This window comes from Tetrao urogallus, assembly GCF_951394365.1.
Source record: "Tetrao urogallus genome assembly, chromosome: 4".
Classification (NCBI taxonomy): Eukaryota; Metazoa; Chordata; class Aves; order Galliformes; family Phasianidae; genus Tetrao; species Tetrao urogallus.
The window spans coordinates 65,527,849-65,542,938 of NC_136817.1; the positions used below are offsets into that span (position 1 = coordinate 65,527,849).

The 15,090-nt window shown below is 44.7% G+C and overlaps 1 protein-coding gene across 1 annotated transcript; it reads left to right on the forward strand.

Moving 5' to 3' along the window:
• Positions 1–161: 161 nt before the first annotated feature.
• PTCD3 (pentatricopeptide repeat domain 3) lies at positions 162–14,508 on the forward strand (the record flags this gene model as incomplete). The annotated part of the gene is made up of 24 exons (XM_079534155.1): positions 162–229; positions 942–991; positions 1,563–1,602; positions 2,157–2,202; positions 3,064–3,132; positions 3,781–3,885; positions 4,042–4,165; positions 5,025–5,143; positions 5,818–5,891; positions 6,162–6,249; positions 6,345–6,405; positions 6,697–6,779; positions 7,447–7,591; positions 8,079–8,129; positions 8,492–8,575; positions 8,906–8,934; positions 9,432–9,535; positions 10,309–10,387; positions 10,467–10,557; positions 10,979–11,064; positions 11,676–11,824; positions 12,636–12,677; positions 13,573–13,731; positions 14,445–14,508. The coding sequence occupies 24 exons, from the start codon at positions 162–164 to the stop codon at positions 14,506–14,508; spliced, it is 2,010 nt and encodes a 669-aa protein (XP_079390281.1).
• Positions 14,509–15,090: the final 582 nt, after the last annotated feature.

Genomic DNA, 15,090 nt, shown 5'->3' on the forward strand with positions numbered 1-15,090 from the left:
AGGCAGCCAAGGGCGGAAGCACGCGGTCCCAACAGCGGAGGGAGAGGCGGAGCCGGGTGCTACCACGCATCGCCGGGGGGAGGCGGGACGGAGAGCTCGTCCCCCGCCACAGCAGGAGTGGGAGCGCCTTCCTTCCCACAGAGCGCTGCGCGAGGGCCGGCATGGCGGCACGGCGGGTAGGGGTGAGCTCCTGGCATCGAGTGCTGTCGCTGAGCGGGCGGTGCGGCCGGTAAGGCTCCGCCATTCCCTCAGGGCGAGTAGAGGGGAGCGATGGTAGTGAGGGGATGCGGAGGGGAGTTGAGCCGCGAAAAGGCGCGCAGGCGCTTCGTTGTGCGCGTGTGTGGGCGCGCCGTGCGCATGCGCGATGCGGCCTCGGGGAGACGTGAAGCGGCCCGGCAGAGCGGCCCAGCTGCCTGTGGAGTTCTCTCTTGGGTCTCTCCGCACCACAGGCTTGGACTTGTGGTGTTAAAGTGGCCTAACACCTGCCTAAGCGGCAGACTGGGGTTGATTGAAAGGTGTTCCTCGAGTGAAAGGCTCCCGTGCCTGCTGTGCTGCGTGTGGGCAAAGCTTGGCTCGTGTCTGAGGTGATGAGGGTATGGCCTGTATATAAATACCTAGCAGATGGGAGCAGTTGTTACGTCGCTTTAAAGCATGTGGTTGTGTTAACAGCATCTTCTTCAGCATCCAGAAGAGTCTTGAATATCTTCAGTGGTGATTCCATGACCTCTCTGGTAGCCTTGTTCCAGTTTTTGCACTGAATTAGCTTCTTTAACTTATGTTCACAATTTGCTTTCTTACATGCCACTATTCATGAAAGCTACCTTAAAGCCAAACTACCCTCAAGTTCAATTGCAAATTTTTGACTTGTCCAGAACTTCATTAACGTAGTTTTGCTCTATTAGTTTGACCTCTATTCATTCAAAACTCTGATTGGTTTATAGGTGCTCTTCTACTAATACAGCTCTTGGGAAAACTATTGAAAACTCAGAAGGTATGATGCTGTAATTACGAGTTCTTTCCTTTTCCAGCTTCCATACAGCATAGTCTGTCATACAAAGGAGATAGTGAGTGCCATCTTTCCCCTCTTTATTTTCTTATCATCTTCATTTTGCATATATTTCCTGGCTTAATTTGTTTGGTCCCCCTCACTCCAGGCAGCTATCCATATCCAATCCACAAGCTGCCCAATTACTGTTTGAAATGGAATAAGGTTTTGATATCCCCAACATCCAATGACAAGGAGTTGTCATTTAGTCTGGAGAATCCAGAGAGAACTGAGAAAATATGGGACTCAAGCTGTAAGATACGGGATAAGGATGATTAAGGAAACATTTATGAGTAAGTGGATAGGTCTCTCTGAAGTAGAAGACTTAGACTTGTGATCCTGTCTACACACAGGACTTCTGCCAGCTTCTTCTGTTACTTGATGTAGTAGTGGTCAATGTCACACTATGGTTTTGAAGACTTTGATTAAGTACTTTTGACTATATTAGCTTAAATCATTGGTTTTCTTTAGGTTGGGGTTTTGTATTAGTTTCTAATAATTATTTTGTTTCTTGTAGACGCTCAAGAAGAAATAGTGCTCCCACGAAGGAAAACTTGGTGAGTGTGTACTATGGGAAGGACTTAATGTGAAATTGCAGAACAGTACAGCAGAAATTAAACAAATAGCCAAATGATGTCTGCATGCAAGCTCCAAATAAGACCACCTGTACCTGAATGCTTTCAGTAGTCTGTTCCTTGTTTGCCTGAAACATAACCAGAGCCTTAAGGATCCATTGGTAGAAGAGAGGAACTCATGTATCCATCTTCACAGCTGAGATACTCTTAAGGGCTTCTGAGAAGAGCATTCAAGGATTTTTTTCTTTGTTCTTTCTGTATGTTCTCTGGTAATGTATAATAAAGACAATGTTCGTAGCAGGAGGCTTAAATTCTTTTCTGATTTGTTTTTTTTTCCTCAGTCTTGTCTTTCATGTGGTTTGAGGACAGATTGTTCTTGCAGTTGAATTTTCCATCCCATTGTGAAAAGATGTTTTTTAAGTGAAGCGAAAACGACTGTTTTTTTTAGAACTGAAAATCTTTACAATCCTGTACTTATGCTGCCTAACATTAAAAATCTGCAACCTGGTATTAATGAAAGCTGCTTTTTCACCTAGGGATAAACTAGCAGTTCTCCAAACATTGGCTTCTACTGTAAAAAGGGTGAGTAGTTCTCCTGACTTCTGCTTTGGCCTGAAATAGAAGGCAGAACTCACACATCAAGTTTGATTTTTTTAACAGTTTCATTTCTGCTCAACTACCAGTGAAGGCTGTGCATTTTGATCAGACTTTTGCTAAAAGCAGGAGGGCTGGAGCACCTCTTCTATGAGGAAAGGTTGAGGGAACTGGGATTGTTTAACTTGGAGAAGAGAAGGCTCCAGGGAGACCTCATTGTAGCCTTCCAGTATTTGAAGGGAGGGTATAAACAGGAGGGGGTACAACTATTTACCAGAGTGGATAGTGATAGGAACAAGGGGGAATGGTTTTAAACTGAGACAGGAGAGGTTTAGGTCAGATATTAGGAAGTTTTTTACACAAAGGCTGGTGATGCACTGGAACAGGTTGCCCAAGGAGGCTGTGGATGCCCCATCCCTGGAGGCATTCAAGGCCAGGCTGGATGTGGCTCTGGGCAGCCTGGTCTGGTGGTTGGTGACCCTGCACATAGCAGGGGGTTGGAACTGGATGACTGTGGTCCTTTTCAACCCAGGCCATTCTAGGAGTCTAAGTTTTGCAAATCATCTCAGGTCTCCTGAGAGTGTTAGAGGTGGTGATCCTACTTTCTTTGCACTCAGTGCTTGCCCTGTTATAGTAAAGACTATTTTGTGGTTGCTCTGTTAGCCCACATGTACGTGTATAATGCAGATGCTTTTTAAACAGTTTCCAAGTAGCTGAACCCATTCTGAGAGTGGAATTCTTATAGCATGCAGCTGAGGTGGTGGAGCTGTCCGTAATGCCTCCATTCCATGAGGCACTGTGCCTGAGTACATAACAAAAAGTTTCAGTCCTGGGTTCTCCTTCCTACAGGATCCTACTGCTGCTCATTATATGTTCCAGGATGACCCTTACCTTATGCCAAGAAATTCAGCCACTGCTGTGAGTATTTCCTGTAAAATCCTTGATGGCTGTCTGATTGGAATCCTACCGTGAGTCTTTAGGCTGGGCATTTAACTCATTGTAGCTGTATTTGCATATATTGGGTATAGAGTGTGAATCAGTGCTACGTAGAGATCTTGTGATTGCAGTTTATTTAAGTTGAATTACGTGTAATTTAAAACCAGGTAGTTACTGGTATGCTTGTTACTACACAAACAGCATGTGGTTAATTAATCATCCTAGTCAACCCCTGGGAATTTTACCTTTATCAATGAACAGCTGGGTGATTAAAGTTGGGTGATGCCAGCAAATATAGATATAAAACAGGGAGAAACTTCCTCATGCCATGTGTCTAAGAAGAGAATCTTGAGGTACTAATGTGAGATTTAAGGCGTCTGATCCATAGCTAAGTAATAGAGAAGTATATTATGGTGTAATTTAAAGAACAGACATCCTTACCTTGTTGTAATACCAGAAAATGTATTTGGAATGTCATCTCTTCCCTGTGCTTTTATTAAGAGTTAAAGAAAAAGGGTGAGTTTCATTTGGTCCCATTGAATCCCTCTGTGTTACGGAAACTGTTTTTCCTCCCTGTCAGCCTTATGGTTATGTGCTTCATCAGACTCTTGTTCTCTCTTTCCTATGCAGCGTCTGTTTTCGTTGTCGAAGGAGTCTGGGAGAAATGCTGCCAAGTATATTATTAAGGAATTTCCTCACTTTTTTGACAAGATCCTTGCTGAACCTAACATACCAGTAAGCTTTTTGCTGTTTTCATTGTATTTGTGTGTTGTCAGGTAGTGAAATCAACAGTAAGACTGAGCCAAAACTAACGTAAACAGTTGGTTTTGTTAACTAGTGTTGTAATGGTGAGGTTGGAGAATATGCTTGACTTGTCCTCTCTGCTTGTAGAGTTTGATGCCTGAGATTTGTACACCTCAGATTGAAGGTGTGAGTGAGGAAGCTCTGAAAGAGCGCATCAACCTCCGAATGGTGAAAGCTTCAGTGGACCTGTTTGATCAGCTCCTGCAAGCAGGTATGGGCATCACCTTGTTCCAGGATGGAGCTCTGCTTAAATCGTGCAAAGATTTCTTTTAGTAGCTGGCACAGTTCTTTAAGTTCTTTACAGAGAGAGTGGTGAGGTGCTGGAACAGCTGCCCGGAGAGGCTGTGGATGCCCCATCCCTGGAGGTGTTCAAGGCCAGGTTGGATGGGGCCCTGGGCAGCCTGGGCTGGTATTAAGTGTGGAGGTTGGTGGCCCTGTGTGTGGCAGGGGGTTGGAGCTTCGTGATCCTTGAGGTCCCGTCCAACCCTGGCCATTCTATGATTCTGTGGCATAATGTGAGATGGTCACCTTGAGTGAGAAATGTAGCTGGTTCACATTTGCCACGTCTGCCTGAATTTGTCTGTAAGGGAGCGTCGTTTGACCCGTGATAAAGATAGAATTCTCTCTTTGCACAGGGTGACTACCACTGGAGGAGGTCTAGGCTTTGTATGGAGGCAATTTCATGACTGTGTTGCTCATTTGTCAGTTTTAAATTTGTATCACAAGAAGTGAATTACCCAGTAGTCTCAAAGCAAGCTGTAGTCAGGAAAAGTAGCTGACATTCCATTTGCTGTTCGCAGTTTGGGCTGCCAGCTGCTACTTCCTTCTCTTACTTGACCAGAAAAACTCATTCAGTAACACTAACAGAAAAAGAAATACTCATGTCCACTGCTGAAGTTGTCTTCTACTATAAGTAGAAGATTACATTAAGGTGTTAATTTCATACCTCTGTTTCACAGAATTGCTAGAGAACTTCTTTGTCAGAAGAGAAAATAGTAATCTGTTACGACTGTACTTTGGTGATGTTTTCTCACTTCTTTGTGACTGCTGTACATCATTATTTCCTGTAGGTACGTCCGTGTCTCTGGAGACCACGAACAGCCTTTTAGATTTGTTATGCTTTTATGGAGATGGAGAATCTACTCAGGAAAAGGAATCTGAAGAAAAAGAGGATTTGGAAGACGCAGAGGTATGAAAAAGCTGTTGAGCTCTATTTCTCTCTTTCTTAAGTTCAAGAGCGTATAAAGGTGATTTCAAGGTTTTTGCCCTGTGCCCATTTACCTGGCAGATGGTGTGAGGCAGGTCAGATGCAGTCAGCATCTCCTACAAATACAGCAGTTACAAAAATCCTGGTCTGACCTACCAGCAAAAGCTGAGCTTAATATCTGGAACCTTGTATTGACTCGTTCTGCTGAACTGCGTTCAAATACCTGTTTCCACTGCCAGATTGGTTTTATCGTTGACCTCCAAGACTTCTCTAATGCAGATTTAATGAAGCTGAGGGCTTCTTGTTGACATCTCGGAGAATCAGTCCTTGGATGCTGCAATAGATGTGTTTGGCACTACCTGTCCCTGGGATGGTTGTTGAGAGAGAGGGTTTTATACTTTGTATGATGTAATTATTCACTTCCACTCCACAAGTGCATTTAATTCATCTTGTATTTTTAGTAACAAACAGTATTTTTAATCTCATTATCGCTTCTTAAACATCGTAGTCTAAATAATTTTATCGTAATTCATTCAAAATACTCATCTTTGGTAGCATAAAAATTGCTGTTGAACTTCTGTAAGTACAATTAAACGTCAAATGATGTGTTCTAACTTTGGATTCTGAGAAACTCACTTCTGCAAAAATCTTTTCAGGTGAATGCTTCAGAGCTGGAGACTCCAAAGAGGCCTCCCCAGAGAGGATCGCACCCATCTGCCTCTAGATGGAGGTACAGGAAGTGTTGCCACTATTCCTGTTTCCAGAGTGCTGTGCACTCACACTGTTGTTAGAAAAATGATGTGAACACTTATTAGCAGTCCATACTTGCAGATATTAATCTTTAAGTACATCTGCATTGGTTACATGTTTGAAGTATTGGTGGAGATCTAGAAAGTGATTGTAGAATAGTTTGAAGGGTGAGGATGAATGTGTTTGAGTGTCAGCCCTGAAGATACCTTTTACTGAGTTAATTAACTCTGAGCTCGTGTGTCAATTCCAGGGAAAACAACAATGCTGAAAGGATATTTAAGATAATGCCGGAGAGGAACGCACACTCCTACTGCACAGTGATCCGTGGCATGGTGAAGGTAAAATTCTCCTCAGAGCTAGGAGGGCTTTTTTCAGCTCGTGAAATTTCACGTGCAGAGATTGTTTGTTCGCTTCATTCGTTTGTTTTTTCCAGCATGGGGCTTCTGCTAAAGCTTATGACATGTACACAGAACTGCTGAATGACAGGCACAAGGGTAAGCATCTCCTGTTTTCAATGATGGTCTTCTAAGTAGTAGAAAGCTGTGGGTAGGTGAATGTTTCTTTCATGGCAGTGATGATTGGCGCAGGGGTACGGACCTCAGCTGGATCATGGGAGCTGAGTGCAAACTGCTGAGTTCAGTGCAGCTGGCGTGTGGCTGGCTCACTGGAAACAGGTTTGCATGAGAACTTCGCCAAAGACTGAGCCGTGTTACAACAAGTAGCTCTCCACGGAACGTCCTTGTCAGTTGGAATGAGTTAGGCTTGTTTTTTGTTACGTTTTCCAGCTGATGTGCACACCTTCAATGCACTGATTACAGCAGTCCCGTTTCTGAAGGACAGGTTCCTGGAAAGATGGGAATTAGTCAAGGTAAGCAGGTGAAAGGATGGGTTCATAGTGCAGGGACTGAGTCTGCATTGTAAGTTTGCAGTTGTTCACAGACTGATGCTAAAAATGAGCTTTGTAAAAGATAACAGTATCTGCTGCAAAGGAATTAATGCTGGTTTAGATACCAACTAGCTGTTAAGGAGTGAACAGTGTACAAAATCCAGCTTTGTCCTTGCAGAGCAGTTTGTTTTCTGAGAACATACTGATCCAAGAACTGCCAAGCCAGAAAGTGGAAATTATGATCGTAAAATCATAGGATATAATGGGAAGTTTAAAAAATAGATTTAAAGCTCCTCTCTGAATTGTGATTAATGGTGTTGGAAATGGAATTTAGAGTAGTAACGTTAGAGGTTCCAGTAGTGATGAGGTGATAAAATCAGTTAGGGAGAGTAGTTAATAAACTTAACGGTGTCCTTGTTCTGCTCAGAAGTCTCAAAGACCTGATGTGCTGTCATTTGGCAGTCTTGTTCCTCAGTCAAATTAATTAAAGATGAGGTAGTTCTCCCTGAAGTGATCACTTGAGGCAGTGTTGTTCACTTGCAGGCCATGAGAAGGCTTAGACTGGGCAAATATCTCTGCCTCCTTGCATGATGATAAACCATGATCCATCGTGTGTGAAGCACTAAGGATTTTGTTGTTGTTCTTCGAGATGTTCCTGAATCACATGGCTCAGCAGGAAGTGCAGCCAAACGTGCGAACCTTTAACGCTGTTCTGAAGACTCTGAGGAGATGTGGTGGTGTAGGCAGAAGTATGGCTGTGCCAGTAATGAAGGAGATGGAAGCACTTGAAATCGGTAAGGGAACCAGAATGCCACAGCCAGAATAAAGTATTTGGTTGCTAAAGTTAGGACCGTGCTTACTGTTATTGTCGACCTGGTTACATCTAGCTCTGCAAGGACGGTGTGGGCATGCAGTGGGCACAACAGATTTGATGTGTTGTGGAGGGTGCTTTGCCCAAATAACAGCTTGCTGATACGCTGAAGACGTGCAGAGAGGAAAACTAGGTACAAAACTTTACTGCTTTTAAATTAGAGCAGGGAAGCTTGGCCACGTGTCCCTTAGCAATATGATGCTCCAGCTGATTGTTCATGCTTAGATACTGTCCCTTCCAGTACAGTGTTTGTAAATGAGGTCTGTCTGTCATTAGAGTAAAAAGGGAGAGGGGTGATTGAGTAAATTATGAGTAGTGCCTGACCAGAAGGCCTGGAGACAGTGAATCAGAGCTTGAGCAGAGTGCTCAGTCAAGAATGTTGTGGTAACTTCCATCTCTTTGCTTTTCAGAGCCTAGCCTTGCAACGTATGATCATCTTCTCTCCATATTTTATAGAACTGGTACGTGCAGTATTACCTTGGCTGTGAGTGTATCTCAAGTAACATCTGGTTTCAATGCTTTCCAAATGCAGTGGATAAGAGCAATTGATTTGTGACCTCACATAGAGCTGCTTAGGTGTGCAGTCCTGGCCCTGTTAACTGTTCTGTCTGATTCCAGTTGAGTGAACAAGGTGATACAGAGTATCATTACTTCGTGAAGAGATGAAAGGGTTCTTCTGCTTTGTGTGTTAACTGCAGAAGCTGAAAAGAAAACCTATTTTCTTGAGTTGATACAGGCTACTCAGTCTTTGTGGAGGAGATTTTGTACCAAAAAGTTCATAGTACAGCTGAGATGTGATATTGCGTATTTGTTTGTCCCACAGTTGATCTTGCCCCATCAGGCATCATCTCCGAGGTGCTAGATGATGTGGAAAAGAGGAGCTTCACTCCCCAGGACCCTGATGATGGTATGAATTTCAGTCTGTCTGACAGTCAGATGTTGGAGGGGGCAGTTGTAACAGCTTGGGCAGCTGTGGGTGTGCTGAAGAGGTGGACGATGAACTCCAGCACCTGTCTTTGTTGCACATGTTCTCTGCCTTGGGTCAAAGAAGAGAACGTAGCTTTTGTGAAACTGCCCAGGCTCAGACAGCTCCCCTATATTTCTATATTGTCAAATTTAGCTGCACATTCAGTTTCTAATTGAAAATGTCCTGTCTGCCTTGGGAGGCTGGGTTCATGGGTTGCTGTATGTCTCATTGAAAGCTGCAAACTAACAGACTTCATTTTTTCCCTTTCAGCCAAATTTTTTATCAGTGCCATGCAGGTGGTAAGTAACTCATCCCTGCAGTCAGAAATCGTTTGAGCCCTTTAGGTTTTTCTGGATTGTCTGTGAGTTTTCCAGCCTGTCATGTAAGATTTAGCTCTGTGTCATTCTCTTTTTCACCTGTGTCCATCACCTTCTGCAACCTCCCTACACAATCCTGAGTTTTTTTTGTGTGATGTTTCTCAGTTGTTAACTTGCCTGTGTACACAGAGCTACACAGCTGCCTGTGCTCTGTGCCTGCATCCTGCTTCTAGCAGCAGTCAGCTCCCTCCACACCAGAGAGTGTCAGTGTAGCTCATTCAGCAGCTTTGCTTTTGCCCCTAGGGAGAGTCACTCATTTGTCCCAAGTAAGAAAAATACCCAGGCAGTCACTGTGCTGAATTGTACTCTGTTAAGAACATTTGCTGTCAGACCATTACTTGTCTGTGTGAAAGTGAGTCTTGGAAGAAAGTATTAAGTGTTACATTTGGTAGCATTAAAATCTGACTTGTTTGTTGCAGTGCTGTGATCTTAAGGATATCAAGCTTGCCTATCGTTTAAATAAGGCAATGGAGAAGGGAGACAATTGGAAGTTCTTGGACATGGACCGGTTAAATTCGTACTGGTGAGTGAAGTGAGGTTAACATTCAGTGTCTCGAATGTTGTCATCAATTTGAGTACAAACTGAGATTTGAACACTGTGCAGGAAGATGCTTTGTTAAACATCAGATATTGTGTGTGCAGTTTGGAAATTAGTTAACGAAGAAGCTCTTAAGAACAGCAGTAGCTAGGATCTATTTTTGGTTTATGGCCTTTCCCAAACTGAAATAAAGCATCTCGGAGTGTAGGGAGTTCATGAGTTCAGAAATGTCAGAAGGCCAAATGTGTAAAACGTGTCGGAGATGATCATCATTGAAGGTCATACCTCCTTAGTGGTCCATCTTACATTGTTACCTGTCCAGGAGGGCAGAGAAGGATCAGTAGTAGAAGGTTGTAAACCCAGCCCTTCCATCTCCTCAGTTTAGCTTAATCTCCATCCAACCAGCTGAACCTTACAGTCCTGTTAGCCACTTAGGATGGCAGTTTAGGAGACCACAACAAAGTAGCACAAATGTGATGGCTGTATCTCTGTTACATGTAATGATCACGGATACATTCAGGCACCAAACTTCAGGCAGTTTGACTGTAATCGTGGCATCTGAATCTTCGCTAATGTAATTAAGTGCTGTGGTTGCAGAATGTAATTAACTAGTTAGAGTATTCTGATTTGAAGAACAGCATACTAAGACATTGTAGCCAGAGATGCTCCTGTAAGTTCATTCAGACAATAATCTGGTCCTTCTCTGTGCTTCATGTGATCTGATTGTTACCAAATTAGAACCATTTTCCCTCCTGTAGGTCAAGATTCTTCTCATTGTTGTGTATGATGGAACAAATCGATGTCGTGTTGAAATGGTACAAAGAGATGAGCCCTTCGGTGAGTTTCATACTGTAAGCTTTAAAGCTTTGCAGTGGAGAACAGTTACAGTTCACTGAAGTGATTCTTCCTTCGCCAGCTCTTCTATCCAAGTCCTAAAAATATCTTGGACCTCCTCCAAGCCCTGGATGCAGCCAACCAATTGGAAGTGATCCCTTCAGTCTGGGAAGGTTGGTGGGAGCCACGTGGCTACGTGGGCCGTTGCTGGGATATAAGCTGGCAGCAGTGCACAGTGCGAGGTGCTGGGGGTACTTGGTGGTGCTCAGAGAGCCGCAGTCGGATGCTTTGACAGGAAGGTGGTTATTCCTGAGTGCAGTGGGGAGGGGACTGTGATAGAGAAAATCTCTGCTATCAGTTCTGCCCAGTCAGAGAGGTGGTGGCTGTGCGTGTTTAAATGCCAGGAAGAATTAGAAGTCACTGTCTTGGGAAACGCAATGCTTACCAGGGAGCAGCAGCTTAAGTAACTGCCCAGGTTTGACTCGTGTAAATTCTTTGCCTGTTCTTTGCTTTTTACGCTGGGGAGACAAGAATGCAAATATGGGCTTTAGCATATAGAAAATATCCTTCTGACTGCTATCTTTATCTAAACAGATATGAAACAGCTAGGGTTCAGTAAGAGACGAGATCTTTTGGAAGAACTTTTGTCCTTGATGAGCAGGGATCAGCACCCTGAAGAGGTAAGGAAGGCCAGTAAAAAGCCCATTTCTGTGTATGGCAGATGTGTTGCTGTCCCTAGGCTGTGCTGTGCTTGAGCTGTCTTACTGCCCCCGGATCTGTGAGGTCCAGTTGCTGTGTGTGTGCCACTACAAGTTTCCAGATCTGTCTGAGTTTGTCCAGATCTGCTGAGCTCTTCCTATTGTCTTCATTGTGTAAAGAAACCTCAAATACAGAAGGGGATGACTTTGGTACCAGGGTTTGGAAGAGGAATCCTTCAGTGACAGCTGTTGAGCAAGAACATAACACATCTCTGGGGGTGCTCATGGCAGCATTCACGGATTTTTGCCATAGATGTCACTGCTGTAACTCTTCATCTTGAGAAACCAGTTAAAGGCTTATATCTCTAAGCACAGCTCTCCTCTCCAGTGTTGTTTTGGAGCCTGACTGGTGGGAGCAGTTGTCCTGACAGAAGAGAGATGTTTTTCTGCCAAGATCACCTGCTGTTAATTCGCAGAATGAAATCATGCTGGGGCAGACCTACAGCATCTGTAGAGGATGTAGGAGTAGTGGCATTGAAGTGGATAACGTTGGTTGCAGAGGTTTTAGCATTAACAGTGTGATCATTTCACAGGTTCAACAGGCATTTGCCAAGTGTGCAGAAGATATCAAAACAGTCCACGAGCAATCTGGGAAGGATCAGGCCCCAGTGGAATGGACAGGCAGTGCACTGGGCAGTGTCACTGTGGTGTTTTCCAGGGCTGGGAGAACCCAGGATGCTTGGTACGTCTGTGGCTGTCAGGAGCTCTTTGGTGATGCTGTATCTCAGGTGTAATCAGAAAATCCAAATCTTAATGGCTGGTTCTCTAGGAATGCTAGTGCAGATAAAGGGATGTGGGTCAGTCCTGCTGGGGATGTTACTGGGCTCTTTTCTTAATTTTCTTGTTCATTTTTGATACCAAGCTGTAGCTGTATGTCTTTAAGATGGTTGGAAATAAGCACAGTAAGTGTGGCATAGTGTTGGCCATTTGCTTGTGGCAAGGTATGACTTCCTATCACTTTAATAAGAACAGCTGATTTCCTACAGCTTCCCATTTCCTAATATTTAGAACTCTTCACCAAACTCCTGAAGAGTTTAAATAGTATAATTAAATTCCTAATTAGACCTACGTCTAAGTGAACATTTTTAGAACCCTTCAGAAGCTAGAATTGGCTGTCCTGCATGCTCTCAAATTGAAATACAGGTTAAAATACCCAGCCTCCAAACGTGAGGTTCTGAACCATTTTCTGTTAAACTGAGGTGTTTCTTTGCACTCATTTCTTGGACACAAAAATTAGTAAGAACCTTTCTAAAAGCATCTAAGATTTCAAAGTGAACTTGTGACCAGTCACACTCGTCATTTGTTCTGTAGTATTTGAAGGTGTTCTGTGTTAAGCTGTTCAGTGACGTTAGGTTAGGATGCATCTGTAAGCATCTGGAGTGGGATCTGCTGGAACTGGGGGTGTCTCCAGGAAACAGAACTCACCTGTGTTTCATCTAGGCTTTGTCCCTTTGTTTACTACCTGTCTGTGCCTGTGTTTTGTTTTTGAACAGGAGCATGATGGAGCGTTTCCAGCAAATCAATAGGATTCCCACGTGAGTACATCCAGGCTCTGGCTTTGTGTACCCAGACCCCCTTTGGCTGAGACCTTGCACTTCCATTGTGACTGATAACAGTGGCCCATATCTGATGGTAGCTGTTAACAGCACTTTGTGCTTGCCCTTTCCTGCAAGCTTCTGCTAGTCTGGAAGGAAGGCTTCATACTGCTAGGTCCCTCCAGAGCCCCTGTATCAGTCTGGGGAATAGGGAAAGGAATTCTCTGAGATTGTGCTGAAGTTGGTAATTTGTGGGTTGTGAATGTGAAAGGAAGGTGGTTTCCATGTTGTTACAAATGGATCTGAAGGCTCTCTGGTTGCAGTGTCCCCTGCTCCCCTGCAGCACCAGCTGTGAACACTTGCTTGCTTCCCTGCTGAAAGGCAACAAAAGTGCAGCAGCTGCCATAGATAGCAAAGGAGCAGAGCCAGCCCTACAGCATGAAGGAGCTGGAGGAGCAGAGCTGGAGTCAATGGCTCCCTGTGCCCATGGACATCATAGAGATGTCCTCTGGCAGAGACACACTGCCTGGGATTTTAATCACTGTTCTCCTGCCATTTCTGTACCTCTACTAGCCACAGTGTAGGCTTTGGGGGGGCTGTAAAGGAGGGAGGCTTATTTAGGCTGTTGTAAAGGTGGGGTCTTCATCCTGGGCAGTGAGCTGCTGCCATTATTTTTGTGCAGTACTGCTTTCTGTAAGTTTAGGAGTTCCAAAATGCATCACGCTGGTATGGGGTGAAGGCTGAGGTGTAACAGCTCTGGCAGGAGCAGAATTGGCCTGCTTTTATCATCTGAAAAGTGTCCTGCCTTTCCTTCTAAGGCAGCTGCGTGCACTGAGCTCATGGCCACCTCACCTGGGGCCCTGTGGACCACCACCCTTTGCCTTTGCTCTTACAGTGACCTGGTGATGGAGGAGTTCTTGAACTGTGCTAAACAAACCGATTCTCCCGTTGAGGCAATTAAGCTGGTAAAGCTGGCAGTGTCCCTTGGTCTTCCATCATCGCAGAAGCTAAAAAGCAGAGTAGAGAAGGAATTTGAACTCTCTGAAAACCAGAAGTAAGTTGGACTGCTTTATGGTATTGCTGTAGGGGTATAGTAGGCAGGGTGCTGGGGGGTAATTCCTGTGCAAAGTTTTCTCTGCTAGCACAGCTGAGAGAGCTTGCTTTCAGAATGATGTGCTTTTGTGTTGACTGCTGCATTTACACCTCGAAAAATAACCCCCCCGATCACACCTGGAAGGGAATGAGTGTGACCTTTCACTGTGGAGTTACCCACAACACTGCTCAGATCTGCTATCACCTTTCCCCCCCAGCATCTTTTCTGAGCAGGCTCTGGCCTCTGAAAAGACATAGATTTCAGGTGCATTAAAGCAGGGAAATGGTACAGGGCCACCAGTGTATTTCACAGCTTCTGAGGTTTGTGGTCGACCCTCAGTGCGTTCTGTTGACCACTGCGGCTTATTGCTGAGCCTCTGTGGTCACACTCAGAAGACAGGGCTAGCCTGCTCCTAGCCAGCAAATGAGTAGAAGTGCCTGCAGCCTTGATAGCTGGCCCACCAGTCTGGGTAACTGCAGTAGTCTGCTGTGCCAGAAAGAGATGGGTGTGCTTGGACCAAACGGGTGGACCTGTCCCTTGTGGCAACAGGCATCAGCAGCCCATAGTGTGCTCCTTGGAGTGGGATTACCCTGTGTTTTGGATATTTTGTTTCAAGCTAAAGGTTCCAAAGGTTTTTTTCAACATATTTTTACTCAACTGTTTAATATCTGCAGGAAGGCACTGGAGAGCATCCAGTCAGACAGCGACAGCAGCGACAGCGACAGCGACCATGAGTAGCTGGCCTCCCTGCCTTCCCTTTGGGAAAAGCTGGAGTGCTCCGGTGAGAAACATGCTGCTTTCTGGAGGCTGCTCAGCAGCACAGCTTGTTGGCAGCTCGAGCAGCACTTTGCTGGACCTCCTGGGACTTAAACCAGCACTAATTTAATTCCTTCCATGCTGACTTCACTTAAGTATGAAGTTTACTCTGTATGTAAATGCTGTAAGTAACGTGGTATTTGTTGTCTGTGGTGTTAGTTCTCATCCGTTTGGTGTTGGGGACAGCTTTGAACTGTAGAGGAGAAACTGCCACTTGTTTCAGCCTCTGTACAGCTGGATGCTGTGTCTAATAAATGGCTGAATTCTGGCAATCTCTGTCCAAAAAGTGTTGGTTATGAAGTGCTGCTGATCTGGGAGAGGCCACGAGGTAACCTATTCTCAGCTTGCAGAGGAATCGTGGTAGGCTTTTTGAGGTAATTTATTGTGAACTTGCGAAGGTCCTTTTCCTGATGGTGCTGAAACATATCCCAGTGGTGGAGGAGTTAACAGCCACTTCCCTTCATAAAAAATAAAACCTTGGTGGGTGTAATGCTGCAGGAAAAG